A 26,863-nucleotide genomic window follows, 5' to 3' on the forward strand; every position below is an offset into this window, starting at 1 on the left:
ACACATCAAACTCAGCTTTTCAAAATAGGAAGAGTGGCCAGTGCAGGAGTTCTGTCCACAGAATACAGACTTTATTTAAAAAAAAAAAAAAAAAAAAAAAAAAAATTTAATGTTTATTTTTGAAAGAGAGCAGGTGAGTGCGCACGCGCACGTGAGCCTAACAGGGGAAGGGCAGAGAGGGGGGGAGACACAGAATCTGAAGTAGGCTACAAGCTCTGAGCTGTCAGCACAGAGCCCGACACAGGACTCAAACCCACGAACCGCAAGATCATGACCTGAGCCGAAGTTGGAAATAGACTTTCTGAACAATGAGTACCTGATACTCAGTTATCTTCATCAGGGATAACTCCTATCATATTTCCATTTGTTTATCTTTAACATGGACGTATCTTCCAGAAGAGACCTAGAACTGGCCTTCTCATATCCCAGCCCAGAAGGCCTCTTATTTGCAGATCATCTATCCACAGCAGATGTGGCTCCCTTCATTTTGCGACCACACCATCCAGATCCACATTACCTTAGACTGCAAGTTCATCATGGACTTCTCAAAAGTTTTGGGTGGTGCCCTCTGATGGTTACAAAGAATTGCAACAGCTCGGTTGGCACGGTTGTAAGACAGGATCTTTGCTGGGATGTTCTCATCAGCTGTGAAGAAAGAAACATGACAAAAGAGTTGATTTGTCTATCTGAGGAGAATACACCACATGGCTTCCCCAGCACTTCCTCATGATTCTGCCAGCCCTCATCTCACTAAGATGATCAAGTTCTCCTGAGACACAAGGTCAAAACTGAGAGTCAAGTCATCAGCTTGTCTGAAAGGCCACCCCCTGCCCCCCAACGTAGTCTGAAGAAAATGTAGAATTGGAACAGAAAAGGTCTGTAGAGGAGGACAAGACAAAAGGATCACAAGCTTTATGTTTCAAAATCATAAGTCGGTATCTGTTTTACAAAGAAAAATTCAAAGTGTCATTAGAGGAATATTTTACTTATGTCACATGGCATCCTTTGTCCCACCCCAAAATACTAACCCTCAAAATACCCTCTTTGGATTTTCTGGCTTTTATATTCTAAAGCCATTTGACATAGAGGACAGAGCAGAGGAAATTTAGCAGTGGCTGGGCTCTAGAAAAAGAAGTTTGTGGATGTTGGTCATACCTCCTGCACCTAGTTTTTAGGAGAATACTATCAACTCTTAAGGGGGTAAAAATGGCAGAAACTTCAGGGGAAGGATGTGCTCTCCTTTTACAAAATAACATGACAACTTTGTTCTCTCCAATTTAACCAAACATTATAGCACTTTCATCCTATTACCTTCATTAACATACATATAAAATATAAAATGCAGGCATTTCAGAACAAATAAAAGCTCCTGTCAGCATTCCATGAAAATAAATCTTGACGTTGGGGTAGGAAAGGTGAAATAGCACTGACCTTCTGTTTATACAACTAAGCCTCAGCTCTCTATTAGAGATACGGAAGGAAAAGTTTCCAGTCACAAAGTTAGGGAGAAAAACCAAAACGGATCCAGGACTTAAGCTAGCTGAGCAAGGGCAATGGACGTACAAATAAGGGTACAGGCCTGTTTGGCCAAACAATACTTACGGGCTGTGAGTTCTTTCAACTGTTGCTGTAGCGTGATGGAGGCATTATATGTACGGAACACCTTGGCTGTCAAGCCCTCCATGAGATCCTGAAGATGCTTATTCAGAATACCAGTCTGGAGGAGACAAGGCACAGAGTATATTGGGATTTAGGTAAAAGCCCTACCACTCTGCCCCTTCTGGCAAGCAAGCCCTAGGACATTTATGCCAGTGCAATCTCAACTCTGCCAAGTTTACTGCCTTGCCAGTGAGAAGTTAGAAAAAAAAAGGAGAAAAGAATTCCAAATTACAGGCTTGCATGATACCTCCCTATGAAGTACTTTAATCTTAAGCAGGCCAATAAAACAAATGTGTCCTTCCCTATTAAGACCTTCCATGATAAGCTATCAGGGAGAGGGCTTTGGTCTCCAGCAGAGGTGGCTGGGCATCCAGCAAGAGAAGACTCTGTTAAGAGCCAGAAGAGGTAAAAGGCAGGGTTTGTCTACCTGTCTCAGGACTTTGGTCATGAACTCACTATGTGCCTGAGGGAGGAAGTGTGTCTAGGATAGGATGGCACAGGACAGACTAAAGGGAGAGTCCAAGCCACCCCTGGGCAAACCTCTCCTTTAGGAGCTCGAGTGGCTCTGGCTGGGCCCCTCCTCCAACCCACTGCACTTTGTCCACTCACATTGAGTCTATCAAAAAGATCATCCTCAGGCTGTTTGTTCTCCATAAATAGCTGTAAGTTCTTAAAAACCTAAAAGAAATAGAAGAACCTATTATTTGAAAAGCCTTTACTTTGGAAATAATTGCAAACGTACAAAAACTTGGAAAACAAAAAAGCACAAGGAACACTGACACCCTTTACCAGATTCACCCATCATTACCATTTTACACATCATTTGCCACTCACATAGTACACGTCTGCCCCATTTCTATGTGTGTGTATATACATGTTCATTGTTTGTTCTGAACCATTTATGGGTACTTGTATTATAGTCCTTTACCCTTAAATACCTCAAGGTATTTCCAAGAATTTTCTAAGGATAGAGATACTGCCATACATATGCACAGTACTCATCAACTTTATAAATCTGCATGAGGACACACTTTAGTGGTCCAGTTTGGTCAGCTGACCTAGCGATGTCCTCTACCTCCCCTGTATGGAACCCAATCTAAGGTAAGGTATTATATTTGTCATGTCTCTTTAGCCTCATTTAATATGGACCACTGCCACAGCCAGCAAAGCCCAATTACCTGAGTAGACATCAGGCTGTTAAAGGACTGGATTATGGGGGCCCTGCAGCACCGTCTTCAGCTGTGGGCTCAGAGGTTTGAGGATAACAGGCTACTGCTTTGCTCAGTCAGGAGTTGGGGAGAGGCTGAGCAAAGTTACAAAAGTGACAAATGTGCAACATGACCAGGGGATACTAAAACATGGTTGAATCATTACAACATGGTGAGTTAAATCTTATGCTGAAATTTGTCATAAGGGCCCACTCTCTACAGCATGCTCTGTTGAATACTACTACAGGATGTGGCCCCCTAATCCCAGAAAGGTAGCATGGAGCAGAGGAGGTGAGGGACAGGGACTAAAAGGAGGTACACAGGACAACCAACAACACCTCTCCCCTCCCTTTCAAATCATTTTCTTCTAGTGCTGAGCAAAATGCAGAGCATACAAAAAGCACTCAGTAACTGTTGAATGACTGAATGGAAGAAAGAAAAAACAGGCAAGGGAGCACAGGCCACAGGAACTTACTCGTTTCTCAACAGGTACTTTGTTATAATATCTGATTGAATCTTTCCCAAGGAAGTCAAACTCTACCACGTATTCCTGACCATCCAACTCTGGGTGCAGATTGATATGCTCCACACGAAGTGAACAGCAACCCACAGTGTCTGCTGTTTCTCCTTCTTCCTTCTCATTGCCTGCTCTCAGAGCAAGCTGTCCAGGGAGGAGGGAAAAATGAGAACAAATGAAAATACTTCAATCTCACAGGATCTACAAGAAACCCAAATAAGTCTCCCAATTCTCTTTGGGACAGAGCATCAGTCTGCAAGGCCTGGGAATTCTGGATTCTACACTAGTGCTTCTTCTTCAAATAAAATGAAGTACAGAGAATCAAAATAGTATTATCCTTTCTCAAAAAACCAAGCTTCTCTTTATTCTGTTCTCTCAAATGGGGATGGAGGAAAGAACCTACCTTTCTTTCTTTCTTTCTTTCTTTCTCTCTCTCTCTCTCTCTCTCTCTCTCTCTCTCTCTCTCTCTCTCTCCTTCCTTCCTTTCTCCCTCCCTCCCTCCCTTCCTGTTCCTTTCTTTCTTTCTTTTTTTTTTTTAAACAAAGCAGGGGCACCTGGGTGGCTCAGTCTGTTAAGTATCCAACTTCGGCTCAAGTTATAATCTCATAGTTCGTGGGTTCAAGCCCTGAGTCAGGCTCTGTGCTAACAGCTCAGAGCCTGGAGCCTGCTTCAGATTCCATGTCTCCCTCTCTATTCCTCCCCTGCTTGTGTTCTCTCTCAAAAATAAACAAATATTTAAAAAAAAAAAAAAGAAAAGAAAAAAGAAAAAGAGTGGCTCTCTCAGCATTTTTTACTTAAAGAAATAGATTTCAGTTTATAAAAAAGTAATAATAAAACAAAGCAGCATTCCTATTCTGGGCAATCAGACTCAACATGCGAGTCTCTTAATTTTGCTTATTTTTTAGATAACTCAGAATTTGAGCTAATCAGCACTAAAATCTTCTAAAAGATACTGACAAACTGACCTCCCTCACGGTCTTTCAGGGGTGCCTGGGTGGCTCGGATGGTTAAAGCTTCAGACTCTTGGGTTTCAGATCAGGTCATGATCTCATGGTTCATGAGTTCAAGCCCCATGTCGGGCTCTGCATTGACAGCGCAGAACCTATTTGGGATTCTCTCTCTCTCTCTCTCTCTCTCTCTCTCTCTCAAAATAAACAAACTTAATAAAAAAAAAAGTTTTTAAAACACAGTCTTTCAAACTGTAGTTGTGATACATTAGTGGTTTAACCAGTTTTAAGGGTTATAACCACCCTTTTTAAAAACAAGAAACAGAATTTAAAATGTCAGAATTCACTCCTTGTAGAAAGCTAAACATTGTTTTGTGCAACTTTTGTTTCAGTTATACACAAACACCTATATATATATATGTATACATATATATATATATATATCTGTGTGTTGGGTCTGTGATGTAAAATAAAATTTTTTGGTAGCTTATAGTCAAAAAGAATTTGAAAATGTCACAGTATTTCTGGCAGATTCAGATAGCAGTAGACTTTGAACGCCTCTCTCTCCACTTCTACCTTCCTTACTCAACCAGAGGTTGGTGCTTCTCTAATACTTAGCACAGGGCCTGGAGGAGTAAACAAGCTCCACATCTTTGATAAGCTGAACATGTTAAGCAATGTGACAGGACGATGCTCACCTTGTCGATGAAGTACAGGGCTACAGCTCTCTGCCGAACTTTCATCTCTTTGGACTTCCAGTCTTCTCGATACTGGTTCCGGATCTTGTCCACACACTTCTTAAGCCGCCGAGCGGTCTCATATTTCTGCCAATCTTTCTCACCCTGCAGAGACCCAACCCCAAAGGTGGATTGCTTAGGAATGGTGGAGTAAAAACAGACTTTGAACACCCAAGTTCAGAGCTGTGAACCAAAGAAAAGAAGCCTGAGCTTAAGCAAGGTAGAAAAAGAGTACTGAAGAGAAACCATAAAGCATTTAACCTGATGAGAACTCATGCTGTCCTGTTTCACTGTCAAGCACACACATGACTCCTTTCTAACTGCTAAATTGTTTATGTTCTTGGGAAAAGCCCACATGGCACATCCCCAAAACGGACTTCTGTCAACACAAAGGGTATAAACATCCCCATTCCCACATCAGCATCATGGCTCTCTCTGCTCCTGAATCTGTGAGCCAATAGCAGTTTTCTGCTAAGACCGAATTTCATTACATTCAAGACAACCATGCACAATTTGATGGAAGGGTCAAGGAAATAGAGCCAAAGATTATAACTTGTAATTACTAAGGAACACAATGACTTCCAGGAACAGCTGTAATTATTCACCATTTTCTAACTTCTGCTTTTTTTTTTCCAATATATGAAATTTATTGTCAAATTGGTTTCCATACAACACCCAGTGCTCATCCCAAAAGGTGCCCTCCTCAATACCCATCACCCACCTTCCCCTCCCTCCCACCCCCCATCAACCCTAACTTCTGCTTTTAAAAGTATTCTTCATTAGATTGAGGAAAGCAATGTTACTAGGAAGACTTTTTTTTTTTTTAAACATTAGAGCTTTTGATATAAGATTTTAAGATGGATTTTAAAACCAATGAAATGTTTTTGAAAGAGAGTGAAAAGATGGTCTCTACCCAACAGTGACAGGAGATTAGTCCTGCTGCCACGCTGAAAGGAAATTCACAAGCAAGGGCTGATACTAATGTCAAGTGAGAAAGGTAAGGAAGGGGGAAAAAAAAAAATCCAAGGACTCCCAAGAGAGTCAGGGAGTATTCTAAGGTCTAAAACAGATTATATGACATGAATACAGGGATGGAATTCAAGAACCCAAGAATCTCTGCAATTAATTCCCCCACCTATGAGAGAGAGGGACATCGTGATTTTTACCCACATAAGCCTAGTTCCCGCCTATGCCATGGGACACATGGTCCTTGAAGTGTTCAGAACTGTGGTCAAAGTAACTAGCCTTCTGAGCATGCAGGAAAGTTGGCTAAGTGAAAGCAAGAAAGATCTACTTCTAGCTCCACCAGCGCCCCGAACTGCAAGCTCACCCGGCTGCACTAAGGGTTCATCACTCTGCCACAAATGTATGTGGCCAAGTTGTTTGTAAGTGAACTACTTGTTGTGGGTGGGTGATTTAGCAGTTGTTGATACAATACAGAAGAAATATCAAAGTTCTATTTCCTGACAATGGCAAGCTGAAAATTTCTCACTGGTTTTTCCAAGTATGTACTAACATTTAACAGGGTGAAGAAAAGGTGTGATACAGCTGTCCTCATATACAAGTAATCCATTTCCATGACAATCGTGCGAGAGAGACACACACGCACAATCTTCAACAGCACAGCCTCCCGCTCAGGAGTGAGCTCTTGGCCATCACTCTAATGCATGCAGGCCTACTAAAGCCTAACTCCAAGTCTTCAAAGTCCTGTAGGGTCACATTTGCGCAATTCCTTAGTTATGCCACTGAAACAAGGTTTAGAAAAACCCAACAAATAAGCCATTCACAGAGGGTACCACAAGACCAACTTTTCCTCACAGGTTGGCTCGGCTCCTGACCCAAGGATCCAGGATTCTCTCAAGTAAGGACACAAGAGGCGGGGTGGAGGGGCAGAAGCCACCTTGTCTAGGTCTGGGGGAAGGAAAGCTAGCCTCCAGGAAGTATGCTTACCCCTGCCGTCAGTTTCCTTGAACGGAATCCAGACAGTAAAATGCACTCGAACAAGCTTTCTCAGACTACTCCCAGAAAAAAAAATATCCATTTAGGTCTTCCAGACAGGGTCCTCCTCAAAACCATCGCAGTGAAACAAGGTATCCACCACAGGGGAACTGCCTTTAACCCCCTCCCATCTTTCCCTACCCAGTCAACCCTCTCTAGGGATGAGAATCTAATTTGATTACTTATAAGTGACATTCTTTGAGAGATTGTTTTTAACTAGTGGGCTCACCATATTTTCTGGTTCTAATATAACTGCTTACTCATTAAGCATACTGGATAGGGGCACCTGGATGGCTCAGTTGGTTTAAGTGTCTCTTGATCTCGGCTCAGGTCATGATCTCACGCTCATGGAATTGAGCCCCACATCGGGTTCTGTGCTGACCATGTGAGCCTGCTTGGGATTCTCTCTCCCCCTCTCTCTCTGCCCTTTCCCCACTGGCACACTTGCTTTCTCTCTCAAAAATAAATAAACTTAAAAAAAAAAAAAAAGTCTAAAAAAAAAAAAAAATATATATATATATACTAGATAAATGGGGTCAGGATCTGAATTCAGGATACAAAGTGGGAAATGAGCTGTTCCTGTTCTCCAATCCTCTCTCAGAGATTTGTATTGGGGAGCGATGACATTTGCCAATATTCTTAAGTGGCTCTTCTTCTTAATTTGTTGGAAGATTTTTTAATTTTTTAAGGAATCTCTACACCCAACTTTGGGCTGGAACTTACACCCCTGAGATCAAGAGTCACACACTCCACTGACTGAGCCAGTCAGGAGGCCCATAAGTGGCTCTTCTCACTTAGCTGGTGATGCACCAAAAGAGGAATGACTAGCATTCTGAATTCCAAACATCTAACATTTAAACAAAAGATACAACAAACTGGCCTCATACATTTAATACCATGTTTAAAGATAAAATCCAACCAACTTTTCATATATGCTCATTTTTAGATGTTTGCCTTATTACTGATATGTAGAGGTTGTTATATATATTCAAATTCTTTTCCACATACAAGTAGTGCATTTTAGTCCACTATTTCCTATTCATCTTTCATTCTGAATAAATCTAAAAGAGATTTTATGTTATACAATTTTAAGTGTACTGTTTAATCCGTTTTAACAATTCATAACCCCTGTAACCTACATCTCATCAAGACAGAGAATATTCTCTATCATTTGAGAAAGTTTCCTCGTGCCCCTTCCCAGTTAATCACCAACCAAGCAAGCACTATTCCTTTAATCTGACTTGTATCATCATAGCTTGGTTTTGCCTAATTTAGAATATTGTAAGAATGGAATCCTACAGGGGTGCCTGGGTGGCTCAGTCGGTTAAGCGTCTAACTCTTGATTTGGGCTCAGGTCATGGTCTCACAGTTTGTGGGTTCGAGCCCCGTGTAGGGCTCTATGCTGACAGCGTGGAACCTGCTTGGGATATTCTTTCTTTCTCTCTCTCTCTCCCCCTTTCTGCTCCTAACTCATGCTCATGCATGCGCTCTCAAAATGAATAAACTTAAAAAAAAAAAAAAAAATGGAATAATACAGTATAGGTTCTTGTGTCTGGGCTTCCCAATACGTTTTTAAGATTCATCCATGTCGTTGCATTTATCAGTAGCTTGCTCCTTTTAATTGCTGGTATATAGATACAATCCAGGACTATCCCTAATGTGTTTGATGAGACCATGTGTTTATTCTGTTGATGGACCCCCCTAGGATGTTTCCATTTTGAGACTTGCACGAATACAGCGCTGCTATAAACATTCTTGTACAACTCTTTTGGTGGACATAGGTTTTCAATTCCACCATTTAGGGCAAAAATACCTAGAACTGAAACTGAGATCTCATTGTGGTTTAAATCTCCTAGTAATTAGTGATGTTGAGAACTCTTTTGTGTGCTTATTTATTGGCCATACCTCTATCTTGTTAAGCGTCTGTTCAAATCTTTCGCTTTTTATGGGAATGTTTGTCTTTTTTATTGAGTTATAGGAATTCTTTGTATATTCTCGATACAAGTTTTTTGTCAGATATACATGCTGCCAATATCTTCTCCCAGCCTGTAACATATATTTAATTAACCTTGTCCTTTGTTGAACATAAGTTTTTAATTGTAATTATTTTTTTTTTACATTCACTTATTTTTGAGAGACAGAGAGAGACAGAGTACAAGTGGGGTAGGGGCAGAGAGAGAAGGAGACACAGAATCCGAAGCAGGCTCCAGGCTCTGAGCTGTCCGCACAGAGGCCAACACGGGGCTCGAACTCACAAACCATGAGATCAGAACCTGAACCGAAGTCGGATGCTTAACTGACTGAGCCACCCAGGTGCCCCAATTTTAATTTTTTTAATGTCAATTTTTGAGAGAGAGAGAGAGCGAGCGAGCGAGCAGGGGAGACGCAGAGAGAGAGGGAGACACAGAATCTGAAACAGGATCTAGGCTCTGAGCTGTCAGCACAGAACCCAATATGGGGCTCGAACTCACGAGCTGTGAGATCATGACCTAAGCCGAAGTCGGATGCCCAACCGAGCTACCCAGGCGCCCCTACAAGTTTTTAGTTTTAATGAAGTCAACTTTATCAATTGTTTCTTTTATCATTAGTACTTATTGTGTCCTAGGAAATCTACAACAAGGTCATGTAGATGTTCTATCACGATATCATCTACAAGTTCTAGTGTTTTATTCCTTCTACTTTAGAATTCAGAATTTTATTTAAAAGATTCAGAATATAACTTTTTAAAAAATAAGCGTTATGTCTTATTTTCCTTTTCTAATAAAACTCACCAAAATCAGAGCTTCCCAAGACTATAAAGTTTTATAAGGACATTTTCCTTCAATCCAGCTCTTTAATCCCCAGATGGTTACATTCAAAAGTTTGTAGGTATATACATCTTTGAAACCCCCCAAAATTATAAGCTCTAAAGATAGAAAAGTGTATTTCTCCCTAAGAATATTTTATTAGGATTGAATGCAATGTAATGTCAACACGGATTCTAAAGTTTGCTGTACTTAATTTAAAGAAAAAATGACAAATTTTGTTCATAAAGTTAAGACCGGTTGAAGAACCTTACTTTTACTAAGGGCTACTTTACAGGTAATGAGACTAGATCATGTTTCCAACCTTGGCAGTGGGCTGGACTTAGCAGTGAGTACCTTAATAAGCAGTCCTTTTAACCTCTGGATCTATGGTTTATCCAGGATCAGAGAGCTTTGTAGAAACCACTGGTTCCAGAAGGCTGACTGTCATTTTCCTGCTATTTCAGATTCCATGGGCACCAAAGTACAGAGTGGAAGAGGAAGGGAATGGAAACACTTGCAACAAGATGTCTATATAATGAAAATCCTGGAAGGTAAAGCAGAACTAACCAAGATGAGCATAGAAAGATGCGAATGAGCTCAGGACAGTCTTTACCTGAAACACACATTCCTGCGGCTCTCAAAAGTCCCTATTGTTTCGACGGCTTGTGAGGCTGTTTGTAGTATAAACCTGACTCTGACTGCAAGTAGGCCAATCAAAGTTTCCAGAAAGCGAGACATTAAAAAGATACACTTCAGCTGTGCTTTTTTTTTTTTTTTTTTTTTTTTTACCCTTGACTGCCCAACTTTAAAAAATTGCCAAAAGTCTCTTAGGGTGTCTGGGTGGCTCAGGTGGTTAAAGCATCAGGCTCAGGTCATGATCTCACAGTTTGTGAGATCTGCGCTGGGCTCTGGGCTGACAAGTGCAGAGCCTGCATGGGACTCTCTCTCTCGCCTTCTCTCTCTGCCCCTCCCCTGCTTGTGTTCTTTCTCTCTCTCAAAGTAAGTAAATAAATATTAAGAAATAAAAATAAAATTGTCAAAAATCTCTAAGTCACGTCATGCTTGAGCTAAATTTCTTTTTTTTTTTTTTTTTTTTAGTTTTTTTTTTTTTCAACGTTTATTTATTTTTGGGACAGAGAGAGACAGAGCATGAACGGGGGAGGGGCAGAGAGAGAGGGAGACACAGAATCGGAAACAGGCTCCAGGCTCTGAGCCATCAGCCCAGATTGAGCTAAATTTCTTAATGGAACAGAGATGGGGTAGAACAGAACAATAACATAACACAGGGGAAGTGAATAAGTAAAATAAAGACAAGCAAAAGAATCTCAGAATAGAAAAGTCTCTGGAGGCCGAGCAGAAAGGTATAGAACAAAGCCCCATCATGGTAGCCTCCCATGTTTTGGATCTAAAGTCCCTGATGAAGTACAACCATCAATTACCACTCAACACACTACTACAAAAACTTATTTATAGACTTTTGGGTCAGATGGGGTTAAGTGAAATCATACTTTAATCCTCAGGTTGCTTCAAACAGCAATGAAAGTGCTCCAAGCAAGATGGGGAGACCTAAAGCCAGGGCCTGTGTTAGTATAGGCTGAGCTGGGCTCGAAGACTGCTATGAGGAGGGAGCAGAGAAGTGGAGAGCAAAGAACAAATGAGAATAACATGGACAAAAACCACCTCCCAAAGTTTACAGACAGAAATTCCAGAAGACAAAAGAAAAATGACTTAGAAAAACTGCCAACAATAATTAGTACACAAATTCAGTTCAGGCAACATTTTAAAAAACAATCTAACAAAGGTTTCCTCATATATATCAATCATGAATAAAGAGAAAACAGATGTAACAGCCACAAAAAAGGACAAGAAATTATAAAACAAAACAACAGAAATGAAGTGAAATAAAATTCGGTACACATGAAATAATAATTAGAAATTCTGAAAGCAAAAATTAATAATTAAAATGAATTATAGGGGAGATACAAACTTCAGGATGCATATAATCAAAAGGAGAATTAGCAAATTGGAAGGGAGTCCTTAAAGAACTTCCCCAAATAAAGACCAGAACTAGAGGTAAAGAATATGAAAATAGAGGGGCGCCTGGGTGGCGCAGTCAGTTAAACGTCCAACTTCAGCTTAGGTCATGATCTCACTGTTTGTGAGTCCGAGCCCCACATGGGGCTCTGTGCTGACAGCTCAGAGCCTGAAGCCTGCTTCAGGTTCTGTGTCTCCCTCTCTCTCTGCCCCTCTCCCACTCCCGCTCTGTCTCTTTTTCTCTCAAAAAGTAAATAAACAGTAAAAAAAAAAAAAAAAAAAAAAAAAAAAGAATATGGAAAATAGAGCTTTAAAAAAAGTGTAGATGGAGAAGCTCCAATGTTCATCTGAGAGAATTCCAAAAGAAGCAAATGGAAGGAATGATCTAGAAGCTGTGGAAAAATGGCTGAGAGTTTTCTAGAATAAAAATACATTAGTCATCTGATTCAAAGTCTAGTCTGAGCATCTATACAAAAACAGCAAAACCTTGGTTTGTGGGCATAATTCATTCTGGAAATATGCTTGTAATCAAGCACTTGTATATCAAAACGAATTTCAAGAACCACTGGCTCAGTCGTGATCATGTGACATTTGGCGCCACATACTACTACTTCTATTGCAACACATCGCTTACTAATCAAGTTAAAATTTATTAAAGTTTGTATGTCTTGAGGAACACTCAGAACAATCCAAAGTTTTACTGTATATCCGTACTTAGATATACAGTAATAAAGATACTCTTTACTGGAGAAAAGATAGATTATAAGAATGAAAATAAAGAAATGTTCAGATAAATAAATACCTAGAGAAAGGTATGGAGTGTAGAAACTAATCAAATATATCTCACTGTGATAACTGCTGAATGGAGAGAGGGTTAGGATTTTATGTAGGATTGTGGGTTCTTGTAAAAAAAAGAAGTAAAACTTAAGCAGAGGAAATATGCGGTGTAAGAACTGGAAATGGTTAGTTTAAAATGCCCTTATTTACAGGTAATTTAATTGTCTATGTAGAAAACACAAAGGACAGATGCTTTTAGAATAAGAGCTCAGCAACGTTGTCATATATTACCACTCTAGGAAGAACAGAAATGTAGTAGAAAAAAATCACATTCAGTAGCACTAAAAACTGTAAGGTCTCTAAGAAAAAAAGGCTTTAAACATAGGAAAAATTTCTGTGGAGAAGATTACAAAGCAATATTAGAGGGTATATTCAAAGACATGAATTAGTGAAGAAGTAGAACACGTTCATGGACTGGAGGACTCAAAATAATGTATCCTCCCACCCCCCCATTAATCTACACATTCAATACAATAAAAATCTCGGGACACCTTGATGGCTCAGTCGGTTAAGCATCCAACTCCTGATTTCAGCTTAGGTTATGATCTCACCAGTCGTGAGACTGAGCCCTAAGTTGCCTGTTTGGGATTCTCTCCCCCTCTCTCTGCCTCTCCCCTGGCTCATGCGCACGCACTTTCTCTCTCTCAAAATGAATAATAAACATTAAAAAAATTAAAAAAAATCTCCACAGTATCCATTAGAACATGACAGATTTATCTCAAAATGAATGCAAAACATCGGAAAGAACAGTCAAGACAATTTTGAAGAACGAGATGAAGGAAACTTGTCCTATGCAGTAAAAACTTACCAAGCTACAGTAGTTAACACAGTAAGCTACTGATGAAGAAACAAACAAACAGGACAGAGAGCCCAGAAACACACTGACACACGTGTAGAAATCTGATATATAAACAGAGAGGGTAATACAACTAAATAGTTCTGGAACAACTGGTTATTCATTTGAAAAAATGTATTAGATCTCAACTTCATACCATATACAAAAATACATCTGAATAGATCAAAGATCCAAATGCAAAAAGCAAAACTTGAGAAATGTTGACAAGGATACATGAGACAGAAATGTGTACATGCTGTTGGGGGAATGATGGTGATGTAAACTGGTTCAGGCACTTGAGAGAACTTAAAAGTATCTAATAAAGAAAATAAATTTTCATCTATACAAGGAAAATGTGTTTATTCCATAACTATTTATAATAGCAAAGTATCATAAATAACTCTAAATGTTTCTTGACAAGGGATTTTTTTTTTTTTTTTTAACATTTATTTATTTTTGAGAGATGGAGAGAGACAGAGCAGGAACAGGGTAAGGGCAGAGAGCGAGGGAGACACAGAATCTGAAATAGGCTCCAGGCTCTGAGCCGTCAGCACAGAGCCCGATGTGGGGCCTGAACTCATGAACCATGAGATCATGACCTGAGCCGAAGTTGGACGCTTAACGGACTGAGCCACCCAGGCACCCCAAGAATAATTTTTTTTATAAAATAGAATACCGTGTAGCAAATAAAATAAGTTACAAGTATATGTCAAAAGAAAATCTCAATACAAAAGCTGAGTGAGAGAAGTTGCAGAATGATCTCAATAACTTACCTAGTTTAAAAGTGTGCCTTGTAAAACAATACTACATATTGTTTATGCACACAGAAATAAATTATGAAGAACAAAAATATACACAAGAATGAAAACATTAAGTTCAGTAATAGTAACCTCCAAGGAAGAAGGAGAATGGGGGGTGGGGTTCAATTGTGTTCATCAGAATACTTTTTAGGAAATGAAGTAACTGAACAAACAGGATACAATGTTAAGGTTTGACACAGCCAGATGGTGGACATAGTATTCAATACATTATCTATTCTTGTATATTTGAACTAGTTCATAAAAAATAAGACCCCTAATGCTTGTATCTATTTTTTTAATTTTAATTTTATTACTTTTTAAATTTACATCCAAGTTAGTTAGCATATAGTGCAACAATGATTTCAGTAGATTCCTTAATGCCCCTTACCCATTTAGCCCAGTCCCCCTCCAGTAACCCTCTATTTGTTCTCCGTATTTAAGTCTCTTATGTTTTGTCCCCCTCCCTGTTTTTATATTATTTTTGTTTCCCTTCCCTTATGTTCATCTGTTTTGTATCTTAAAGTCCTCATGAGTGAAGTCATATATTTGTCTTTCTCGGACTGATTTTGCTTAGCATAATACCCTCTAGTTCCATCCACATAGTTGCAAATGTCTCTTTTAAATTTCTTTTTAATGTTTGTTTCTGAGAGAGAGAGAGAGAGAGAGAGAGAGAGAGAGAGAGAGCGTGCACATACGAGCAGGGAAGGAGCAGAGAGAGAGGGAGACACAGAACCCAAAGCCGACTCCAGACCCCCTAGCTGTCGGCACAGTGCCTGACTCAAGGCTCGAACTCACCAACCATGATATCATGACCTAAGCTGAAGTCAGACATTTGACTGAGCCACCCAGGCGCCCTGGAGTTGTCTATTTTTATCTAGAGAATGCTTCTCCTACTGGCACTGCATTTAAAGACTATTCAAAACACTGTCAAACCCCAACCTCTGATGTTCTCACTGTTTTGGTGAGTGGGAAACAGCCAACAAGGATTGGCAAAAAGCTGGAGAAATCACATTTCTTTTTCCCTTCCAACTTCTCAAGCCTTTAACCATCTTCATGACTCTTAGGATCCCAACCCAGCTGAGGAGAGTCAGCCACTCTGTGAGGGGTATAAGATTCTAGGCAGGCCTACCTGTGGGTGACTTCTAGGTTCATTACCATAACCATCATTCAGAAACTTGCACAAATCCCTACAGTATATGGGGGTTATCTGGATATTGTCAGGAATAAACTGGTGGCTCTCAGCTCTGGAGGGTCTCCACCTGGCCTATCAACAATGGAGATCTCAACCGGTGAAGGCTCTCCTATAATTAACTTGAATCCTGGATATTAAGAGAACGCAGTATCCATTTATCTGGAATCTGTTCACCTCTCTCCACCCACACTGGCATCATTTTGTCCAGGCCACCACTATCCACTGCCTGGAATACAACAGCATCCGATCAATATCTGTACTTCTGGTATGCATATAATCCAATCTTCACAGAGGTTAGTGCTTAGAATGATCAGTTACATCACAGTTTCTAAAATACAAATCTGGTATTGTTCCTCTTGTTAAAACCCGATAGCTTCCTACTGGATTTAGGAGAATATAAACAATTTTAAGAAACAGCCTGAAAATCTGGCCTGCATCCCCCTGTAGCCTCCTCTTCCTGCCCCCTTCCTGCTCACTGTACTTCAACTACAATGACCTTCTCTCAGTCCTCAAGACCACCAAACTCTTTCTCACCTCAGGGATTTCAAAAGGCAATTTTCCGTATCTGGAACATCCATTCCCTTATCCTTTCCAGGGATAAATCCTATTCATCTTGTAAGTCTTATCTTAAATGTCACTTCCTCAGAAAGGCCTTCCCTCCACCCCGGTCAAATCGAACGCCCTGATACATTCTTATATGGTACCCTGTACTTTCCCTTTGCATCATTTACAAGAGCTCGTGTTTACTGGTGTGACTGTGTGTAAAGCCTCGGAATCTTGCTGAAGTGGGTCTATGTTCCAGACACGCCTCTGTTCAAAGTCCTTCAATGGGTCCTCACCAGATGCAGAGCACAGACCAGTCTCTTTAGCATGGCACTTAAGGCTGGCCACAATTTGGCAGTAGGGTTATCACACGCAGGCAATCAGGAGGCTAAGGATTTAAGTCAGAGTGAGTAACTAACTACTGGATCATGAGCAAGTTTTTTTGGCCTCCAAGAGACTAAATTTATTTCTCTGTAAGACAGTGGCATTAGTACATGTGGTATGGTTAAGATAATCAAATATCAACTTATGTGAAAATACTTAACAGTAACCTGGTATCATTATTTTGCCTTTTTTTTTTTTTTTTTAAGTAGGCTTCATGCCTAGTGCAGAGCCCAACACGGGGCTTGAACTCACGAACCACCCGAGATCAAGACCTGAGCTAAGACCAAGAGTTGGATGCTTAACCAGCTGACCCCACCCAGGTGTCCCAAATTTTTATTTTTTTCCATGTGTAAAATACACATAAAATTTAGCACATTCACAATGTTGTGCAAGATTCACCACTTGCTAATTCTTTTTGTTACTTCTTTTTAACACTTCTCACTCTCCATCTATAATGACATAATTCTGTTTGGAATATCTCTCTTTTAACACCAACAGTAACCTAATTTCCTTCATAAAGTTGTTCCTCATCCTTAAGTGCTGGGAAATAACTGCTGCATTTCTCTAAAGCACGTAATGCTTACCTTTCTTCTAATACAGTTGAATACTTACCCAATTTGCCCACTAGCCTAGGAGTTGAGAGCTAAAACCACCATTTATCCACCTTTATTTCGGAAGAAAATAACATGCCCCTTTAGAAGACCTGACTTCTGCTCGTGAGGGTTTTCTTTCTGATTCTATACTTACTCTAAACTAGGAAAAGTGACATTTTCCAACTGAATGGCAGGAAATATCAGAGATTTTTCATATTAGAACAAAGAACTATAAGCTAGAGAGTGTGCAGCTTATAGCACTGGCAAAACACATAGCCTTTTTAGGTGTGGCTTTCATGTCTTACCATGTTCAATAACCTATAAACCAAAATTAAGAGTGTCTTTAGTGCCAGTCCTCTGTAAGTTAACAGTCATAGTCTACAAAGAACTCATTTCTTGGCTGCCTTTTTAGAGCTCATCTCTCTTTTAAGTTGTTATGCAAAGTTCCACAGTACATCTGAGGGAGGAAGTTTTTCCCAAGCAGGGTATGCCTAGCAGGCTAACAAGAACGGACTGTCCTTCCAAGACAGTTTTCCCCTTTCAATAATAGTATTAACAAATAACAACACAGGGGTATACAATGGTTTATGATGTGCTTTCATATACATAATCTCACCTGGTCCTGGTGGAACCTACCCAGGTGTAACCTTAGGAAGCCGAAGTATGTAAGACTCTAGATTTTACAACTTCTGGATTCAGAGCAATTCTGCCCCCTTCTTCAGAGCCAAGAAAGGTGGGGAAGAAAGCAGCAGAAGCCAATTTACATTTACTGCATTTTTCATCACAACCCCACCACTGGATAGTAAGCAACACGAAGGTAGGGACTGCATCTGTTTTGTTTACCAACACAGTTCCTAACACCATGCATACATATGGTATGCCAGGCACATACTGGGATTTCAGTAAATATTTGTGAATAAATGAATCAGATTATAATGTGACACAGAAGACAGATACACCTAAGGAAGGCATGAAAATACTTGATTTTGTGGAGAGTTTTTAATTTGTCACAGTGATTCTAGAGACCAGTAACACTACATTTCAACAAGAGATTATCAGCCCCACTAACTGGGGCAGCTCTTAGCTACCTCTTACCTTGATTCGTGAACTGGGGTTCAGCATGATATATTTAATGGAACCTTGGATGTTCTCTGTCCAGGAGACCAGCCAAGTAACCTTGTTATCATGTCGGACCTCTTTCCATTTATGTCCTGTAGGAGGAGAAGGAACCTTGGCATCTCTGTGGAAATAACAAAGTAGGAGGGTAGTGAATTGAGGAGAAGTGAGGGACAGTTTCACCTTTTGTGACCTAAAGTGGGTAAATCTGCTGAGCATGTATTTCCAAATTTCCTCATCACCAGTCAGTAACTGAAAAATACTAGGAGATCTATACATATGGAAATACTGTGCTGTTCCCAAACAGACTTATGCAACCTAGGAAATACTCCCAGCAACAATATTCCCAAGAACAAATGAAGCCCCCAACTTTATTTCTGGCCCAAACAATGAGCTGTGCTCACTTGCTACAGTTGATGATTATATCCTCAGGCATGATCCGTCTCTTCAGCATGCCCATCTTGGGGTGGTTGCCACGGCCACGGAAAAGCCCAGGAGGTTCTATCTTGAAGTTGGCAATCCTCTCTCTGTGGTTATCCATAATACAGAAGCCATATTCTTTCAGTAATTTTTCATTCTCCTCTTTGATTTTCTGGAACAGAGCAAAGAAGTATTCAAAAGGGATTCAAATTGCTGTTCCCTATTCCTACTATTTTATCTCTTATTTGAGAACAGGTCAAGGTAGAGAAAAGTCTAAAAATCACTAAGAAATATGCAAATAGGGGTGCCTGGCTGGCTCAGTCAGAATAGTATGTGACTCCTGAACTTGGTTATGAGTTTGAGCCCCACCATAAGTGTAGAGAATAAATAAAATGTTTTTAAAAATTAAAAAAGGAAAGAAATGCAAATAAGGATAACCTCTAACAGTTTCCAAACATAAACACAATAAAAATTCCCCAAAATATCTATGCTTCACTTCTAATTACAGATTTAAAACTGATTCTATTCTCTTAAGGATTTATGTGTGAACATGTTACATAAGTATTTCTAAATATAACTTTAAAAACTAACGTCATTTTGTTGAGTAGTGTCAAAATGGCAGAGGGGTATGACTCTCTGACAGGCCTCATAAAAAACATCTCCATGTTTTCTCATAGGTTCCAGACACATTTTAGTTGTACAGTACTTCAGATGGGTTTTCAACTCAAGCATACCTGTTACAGATTCTTTCCTAGGTATATGGGTACATACATTGTCTACTTTGTGATCCTTGCTCCAAAAAAGGAGTGTGGGTGTGGAATTTGGAGCCTCCTTACCCTCTGCTTACTCTTTCGTATTATACTTAGAAATTCAACTTAACTAAGTCCTGTTGCCTTGCAGGTAGAAACAGATTCAGAACTTGCTGGCAGCAGGTGTCCTTGGCCAGGGCTCTGACAAGGTGATACTTCTGAAACTGTCCTATCTTTGGATCACTATTTGCAAAAAACAAAGCTCCAAAGTGGTTTAAGTTTTAAAACACCCCTGAAGTAAATAATAAACCAAGTTTCACTAACTGGGAATACTGAGAAGACTAAAATGGGACTGAAAAGTCTGGTGCATTTATCATTCTTACAGTAACTCGAATTTTAACTAAAGGTCAAATAGGTACCATCAAACAATGAGTTATATAAATACAGTCGTCTAAACTGTATAAGCATGCACGTCCTTTAAAATATAGAAATTAAAGGGCTTTAAAATTACTTACAATCCTTAACTTCTGGACCTCGAAAGAAAGAAAGAAAAGAAAGAAAAGAAAGAAAAGAAAGAAAAGAAAGAAAAGAAAGAAAGAATAAATAAAAGAAAAAGAAACTTTGGCCTGAATTTCTGTAGATCAGGGTTTGGCAAACTTTCTCTAGACCGAAAATATTTTGGTCTTGAGAGCTACACGGTCTCTGCTGGACCTACTCAACTCTCTTACTGCCTCATAGAAGCAGCCACAGAGGATATCTAAACAGCTAGCTGTGGCTGTGTTCCAATAAAACTTTTTAATTAAAACAGACAGCCTATAGTTTGCCTACTGGTACCCTAGAAGAAAATGGCATCTCACTGGATACTAGAAAGATCATTCTGGAATGAAGATGGAGATGGATGAGCATGCCTAGATCCCAGGGAGATCAAGAACAGGGAGGTATGGGAACAATATTATCTGTTTAAAACCCTAATATCCAGAAGTCACTGTGCAGGTCTGCCCGTCCTTAAATACTGTATTATTGGAATTACTGGTTTTGGATCAAAAGAGCACCAGGTTCTTACACTAAGTCATTCAATAAAGTGCCTATTATTCACAATATTCAGTATGTAAAGCCCTTAAGAAAATTTAAACTTTACTAGGCCAAGAATCCTAAATCTTCAGTACAGAGCCATGTAAAATTACTGAAGTCAAAGTTGTGTAGGAACCAAGAAGAAAATTAGATGAACTAATCACTATTCCAAAATTCTCCAGAGATTTAAGACATTCTATAGTACCGGGGTGCCTGGGTGGCTCAGTACGTAAAGCATCCAACTTCAGCTCAGGTCATGATCTCGCGGTTTGTGAGTTCAAGCCCCGCATCGGGCTCTGGGCTGACAGCTCAGAACCTGGAGCCTGCTTCGGATTCTGGGTCTCCCTCTCTCTCTCCCTGTCCCTCCCCTGCTTGCACTCTGTCTCTGCCTCTCTCAAAAATAAGTAAACATTAAAAAAAAAATTAAAAAAAAAAAAAAAATTCTATAGTACCAGTTTCTCTTCCTTGCTCATCTGTTTGCGAGCTTCTGACTGGGCTTTGAAATACTGGCTCATCTGGGTAAAATCACATTTGCTTAAGTTGGTGATAATATTCTTCTCTTCATTAGTCATTTCCTAGTCAAAAAAGGGGGGGGGGGGAGACAGAAGAAGAAGGTAAATACACTATTTAATACCCTAGGTTTCTTTGTGATTACAGCAAAGCACCATTTTTTTCAGCCAAAGGTGTTTGGAGAGGTAGCCAATCTAAATTTGTGAGTTTCGAAAAAAAGAAAACATAATTTTATTACTTTGTGCTATTATAAAATATTTAATAGAAAAAAACTTTACATGATTTATCATTGAAAAAGCTCATGGAACTCTTATGTAATTTGAGCTCTTTACACCCTGCCGTATCCACAGGTCTGTGTATCCCATAGTTGAGAAACATGAATATGTATCATTTTCTGTAGCAATAAGAGAAACATTTCCATACTTATTCTCTCTTAGAAACATCCCTACTCTACTCACTTAAAATGTTATTTTCAGGGCTATTCAGAAGGTAAACTTCACCTCAGCCTCTGTCCACATTATTCAAATTGAGAATAAGTAGATTGTTTAAAATCACCTAAACAGATGTAGGACATGTGATTTCAAGAGCAAAAAGTACCAAAAGCAAGCAAGTAAGAATAAAAAGGGAATGGGACATCACATTAACATCTCTCTTTGCAACAGGAGACAGAGGGGCAGGCAGTCTTGCAGAGACAAAGTTTCCTTTGCTCAACCAGAATTGAGGTTTTTTTGTTTGGTCTGATAAAGTCCCTCCTGCAGCCATATGAAAGTGAGAGGAAAGAAATATACATATTCTTGTTGGATAGAAAATCTATGTAACATAATGAACAAATAGGGAAAAAGGAAAAACTTTAAATACAATAAAATTCATAAAGCTCAAATTTTACATCAGAATTTTTTGTGAAGTTACAGTTTACTATTTAGTATTTGATTAATATCTTTGCGAGGTGCTAGGATATTAATACATGAGCTACAATACCTTTCTCCAGTCTTTAAAGAAATTTTTCCTAAATATTTCTTTAGTAGTATATTCATGGTCGAGCATTTTTGCAAAGAACGTAGCTACTTCTTCTGCTTTGGGGCTCAGCTTCATGACTTTACCTAGAGGAAAAAGTGGTTCCAAAAATTGAGGTGTATCATTCATGTTTTGAGTATAAATACTGAGCTCTGGAGAAGTCTTCTAACTAATGGTTTACCTTCCCAAGGTATACAAGGTCTGGTGACACATGGTAACAACAACAACAAAGACAATACACTGATTTATATCTAGTTGTAGAAGTTCTCCTTCTCTTTAGCAGATATTTACCTGGGTCATTCTCTGGAGACTATGCCAGTAAACTGTTCCCAGGTGCCTGCTCAGGACAGGGATGAGCTGGGGGAGGCCCAGCCACTCTTCCTTTTCCTTTCAGCAAGCAGGGTCCTTTACACCTCTTCAATGGTTTTTAAAAATCAAATCCTCAGAGGGACTCCTGCCACTGCTAAGCTAAGCAGCCTCTGTTCAAGAAGGGGAGGAAGGGATAGGGCAGGGAGTGGAAGAAAGGAATTGTGGGGAAAAGAAATAGGCATCTTTCTTCTTTAAAGTTAGGTGGGTGGAATATGAATAAAATAATATATATCCACAGCAGGCAAGCCCAGATATCCCACACGAAAAATCTAAGTAAGACCTTCCTCTAGAACTCTGGTACTCAAAGTGTGGCTCACAGATCAGCAGCATTAGCATCATGTGTGAGTTCTGTTAGAAACGTAGAATCAAGCCCCAACCTAGATCTATAGATTCAGCAAGTGCATTTTAAGAGACCCTCAGGTGACTCGTGTGCATACTAGAGTTTGAGATGATTGCTCTGGAACACAGGCATTATGAAGTTGCCTCTTTCAGGGAAACAGACTCATCCAGAGCACAAGGGATGACTGGGATTCTTGGTAGTGTGCACATTAGCAAAAGCTGTTCTAAAGGAATCCTGATGTTATACAATGAAAAATGCTAACTGTAACGTAAATCTGAATGAGGCCTACGGGCTTTGTGTACCTTAATTAGATAATAAAGCAATAAGGGGAAGTACTTGGGAGTTTAATCTACTTTTAGAATAGAGTATCTTTAACCGTACTCTTAGGGACAATTTCCATTTTTTCTTCAACATCCAACTTTACAACACCATCTGGAACTAATCCACGGCATAATAATTTGACTATACCTAAAATGCAGTTAAATACCATCCCACTGTCTTGCTATTACATAGCTACTAAAATTCACCCAGGATTTTCACTTTCATTATAGAAAACTAAATCTTAACCAGAAATCCATTCATTTCAAAACTCAGAAGATAACTCATTTCATGATGGCTGGGAAATCATCATCCCTAATTGCGGGATATAGGGAATCATGGCACAAAACTGAAATCGTCAGGGTAGACAGAACTTGTGTGGAATCCGCAACAGGCCAACAGGTGGCACCACATTCCCCATTCAAACCTCCTCCCCCTCCCCGCAACCTCCTGCCTTTGAAAGAAGTCATTTTCGGGACGACAGGGTTATTAGCTTCCAAGGCTTTCCGGCACTTCTTCAGCTCTCCCCAACTCATGTCTGAACTAGAGTTGCCAGTAAAGCTGTAACATGTTTCTTTTTCTTTTTAAATGTTTATTTATTTTTGAGAGAGAGACAGAGCATGAGCAGGGGAGGAGCAGAGAGAGACAGAGGGAGGGAGACACAGAATCCAAAGCAGGCTCCAGGCTCCAAGCTGTCAACACAGAGCCCGATGCGGGGCTCGAACCCACAAACCACAAGATCACGCCCTGAGCTGAAGTCAGATACTCAACCGACTGAGCCACCCAGGCGCCCTGTAATGTTTCTGATATAAAGGAAAATTTAAGTCACTAAATTTAAGTTACTATAAATTTAAGTCACTATATTCAAGTCACTAAAAATAAATGAAATAAAATAAATGGCAAGAAAAGAATGTAAACTGTTCTTAGGTCTGTTTGACATAAACCAGTATCAATAAATATTTGAAAAACAAAAAAATGGAGACTCTTTGGGCAATTTTACTGAATACCAACAGAGGAAGGAATTTTGATGCCTCCTGTTTTAGATGAGCTGTCAAAAGAGGAAATGACAGCTCCCCAGCAGCAGAGTGGTGGGAAGAGGACTAGAAGATTCCTGGCAATGGGAGCACTTTGTGGAAAAGCCTGAGCTCCAGGAAGAAGAAACTGCTGAGTCAGAGCTGAAAACTGGAGGTTCTCAAGAGAGACAAATCACTGCTTCAGCAAGCGGGTGCCCTGCCTCCCTGGCAGTTCCAAAGGAGTCTGAGAACTCTTTTCCCTAGAGAGCAGACAGGACTTACAGTATCAATTTGGACCAATAATTCAAATACAACATCCTAACTTACTGCACAATGCGAGTTTACGTAATCAAAGGGAAGAAATACCGGTGAGAAACCCAACTGAGAAAATGATACAGCTGGAGCTCCTATAATGGAGCACTGGCCAAGAATGAAGGAAAGGACCACAGTGACCAGTGATGACTGGTTCAGGCCTTGGCTTCCCATCTTGAAAAAGAGAAACCCAGAGACTAGAGAATCTAGCTTTCCTTCAAATCATTTTGGACCTCAAAATGGGGCTTTATTAGTTGAGCTTTCTAAAGCTCTTGGTAAGTCCAGACATGAGCTACAAAATACATGGCCTTTTAGGATTGTCTTCTTCCAAGGTTCTAGGCTTTTTTTCCTCATTGGAGTTTGGCTTTGGAGTTATATTTAAGTAACCAACTATGAGGGCTAATAGAACTGTGTCCTGTGTGCTCTGGTCGACACAAGTCAGAATGTTTATATGATGCAAGTAATTGTCATTCAGGCTATAGGGTCCTGGTAGACTGCAAATATTGTGCAATCAGAGCATGGTCAATATTGTCCATTGCTGGGTCTTGGTGTCTAACACAGGCACACTGAATAAAGAATGAATTCCAGCTTGCCAAGCTTGACACGTCCCCCACTTGCAAGACCCAGTATAAACTACTACCTTTATCTATAAATATCTGTGGCCCTAAGGCCATTACTGGCGGACAAAGAGATGTACGAGAATTTTCCTGAGTGTGTTCACCACTAATGCCCTTAGGCAGTTTTCCTGCCCAGTATTTCTCAAAGTTTGGTCAGTAGACCCCTTGGTTCAGAACCACCCAATACTATTCCACATCTATTAAATGAGTCCAGATCCACCTAGCAAATCTTAAGCATGTAAGGGTCTGGGGGAAAATGCTCTAGCCATTAATGGATAGAACTCTTGGAATGAGGGAGATCAGTTGAACATTCCCATCTGCACAGTGCTACACTGCAAACAGGAAGAATGTCAAAGGTACTCTTCAATTCTTCAGCCCAAGGACAGAAACACCAATGGTAGTTAATGGACAACTCTGAGTGTTCTGAGAGAAGCGCGTAGGCAGGGCAGTTCTTTACAGCAGCCTATGAAATCTGACTGCACATATAGTAAAGGCATATTGTTGTGCTATGTACAGAGTGATTGACACCGACCAGCCCTACCTAGAGGCTGATGGCTGACTAATCTTCAACTGAATACTAGTACTATTTCTCATGATGAGCAGCTTATCAGCTTGCATTACATTGCTAAGGTAAAATACTACCATTCAAGTAAGGCTTTTCTAATAAATCTTGCAAAGAGTGGCTTCTCAGAAATGAAGTTCAGACAAAAACATTTAACTGGGGGACCAAGTGCTGTAAGCTATGTGGAGGGAACTTTTGGGGACCATGTAATTAAAACATTAACAGTCCCTTTTTCTCAAGGCAGTTCCTTCATCACCAAACAAGCCTTTAAGAGGTAAGTAAACCCCTGATGACCATTCCCCCAAACCACACAATGACAATAAAACAAAATGAAATAAACAAAAAGGATTATATAGCACAAGATCCTTCCACGTTTTCTATTCCTAAGTAGAAGCAGGCTCTTTTCTTGGCCAACAATTAGACAACCTTGGAATAACTCACCATCATAGTAAAACTTGACATTCTCTGGAAGAGGCTCATATGGTGGAGCAAAAACAGGGCCTTTATGTTCTAGGAATTTCCACTTGATGCCTTCAGGGTAGCGTTCCTCTTCCCACCTTTAAAAGATAAAGTGTAACACCGTTCAGTGATCACCTAGTATACAAAGTGTCATTTTTAAATGCCCAAAGAATTTATCGTTCAATTGGTTGATGCTCTAAAATAACTCTGGGTGCCACATTCAAGACCTGGATCAAAAGAACCAGTATTCTTCACCTTCAAAAAGCCAACACTCACAATAAATAAAATGGAATACTCAAGTGAACACAGGAAAATACAGTTCAACAGTTCAGTTCTACGACTGGATACAAGGGATCCCAACTCAAGGACCTTGGCAATAACTGGGAGATATGGAAATGGAACAGTTGTTTTACCACCATGGTATACATGACAGAGGTAGATGCCAGGTGAAGATGTAGGGAAAAACAACCCTATAAGAAAGCGCAAGACGGAACAGAAGACTGGGAAATAACAGTTCAGTTGGGGTACTGAGTTTAAGGTACTCATAGGTTACCTAGAGCTATCTAGCAGACACTGGTAACTAACTGAATGTAAAGTTTAGTGCAAAGAGTTTTTTAAAAACCTTAAAAATGATCAGACATACAGAAAAAGACAAATACAAGGAACACCATATCCCCATCACTTGCGTTCAACAACTGCTAATATTATGCTAAGTTTCCTATTTTTTGCTGAACCATTTCAGCAATGTAAACTGCAGATATGATACCTCACCTCTAAATAGTTCACCTGTAAAAATAAAGATATTCTCTCACATAACTATGATACTATCACATCTAATAAAATTAGCTTCATTCTAATACCTAGACCATACTAAAAACTTCCCAATTATACTCAAAATGTATTTTATAGGCCAGGATCCAATT

At 39.8% G+C, this 26,863-nt stretch overlaps 1 protein-coding gene across 1 annotated transcript in view; it reads right to left on the bottom strand.

Moving 5' to 3' along the window:
• Positions 1-26,863, bottom strand: part of TOP1 (DNA topoisomerase I) — a 95,199-nt gene that overhangs the window by 5,995 nt on the left and 62,341 nt on the right. Inside the window, exons 9-18 of the mRNA XM_045444604.1 lie at positions 25,923-26,038; positions 21,915-22,036; positions 20,879-21,001; positions 18,591-18,778; positions 18,166-18,310; positions 5,030-5,173; positions 3,343-3,528; positions 2,269-2,337; positions 1,603-1,717; positions 518-645 (exon numbers count right to left, since the gene is read on the bottom strand). Of these exons, the coding sequence (XP_045300560.1) occupies positions 518-645; positions 1,603-1,717; positions 2,269-2,337; positions 3,343-3,528; positions 5,030-5,173; positions 18,166-18,310; positions 18,591-18,778; positions 20,879-21,001; positions 21,915-22,036; positions 25,923-26,038 (1,336 nt within the window). The remainder of the gene's footprint in view (positions 1-517; positions 646-1,602; positions 1,718-2,268; positions 2,338-3,342; positions 3,529-5,029; positions 5,174-18,165; positions 18,311-18,590; positions 18,779-20,878; positions 21,002-21,914; positions 22,037-25,922; positions 26,039-26,863) is intronic.

This window comes from Leopardus geoffroyi, chromosome A3 (assembly GCF_018350155.1).
Source record: "Leopardus geoffroyi isolate Oge1 chromosome A3, O.geoffroyi_Oge1_pat1.0, whole genome shotgun sequence".
Taxonomy (NCBI): domain Eukaryota; kingdom Metazoa; phylum Chordata; class Mammalia; order Carnivora; family Felidae; genus Leopardus; species Leopardus geoffroyi.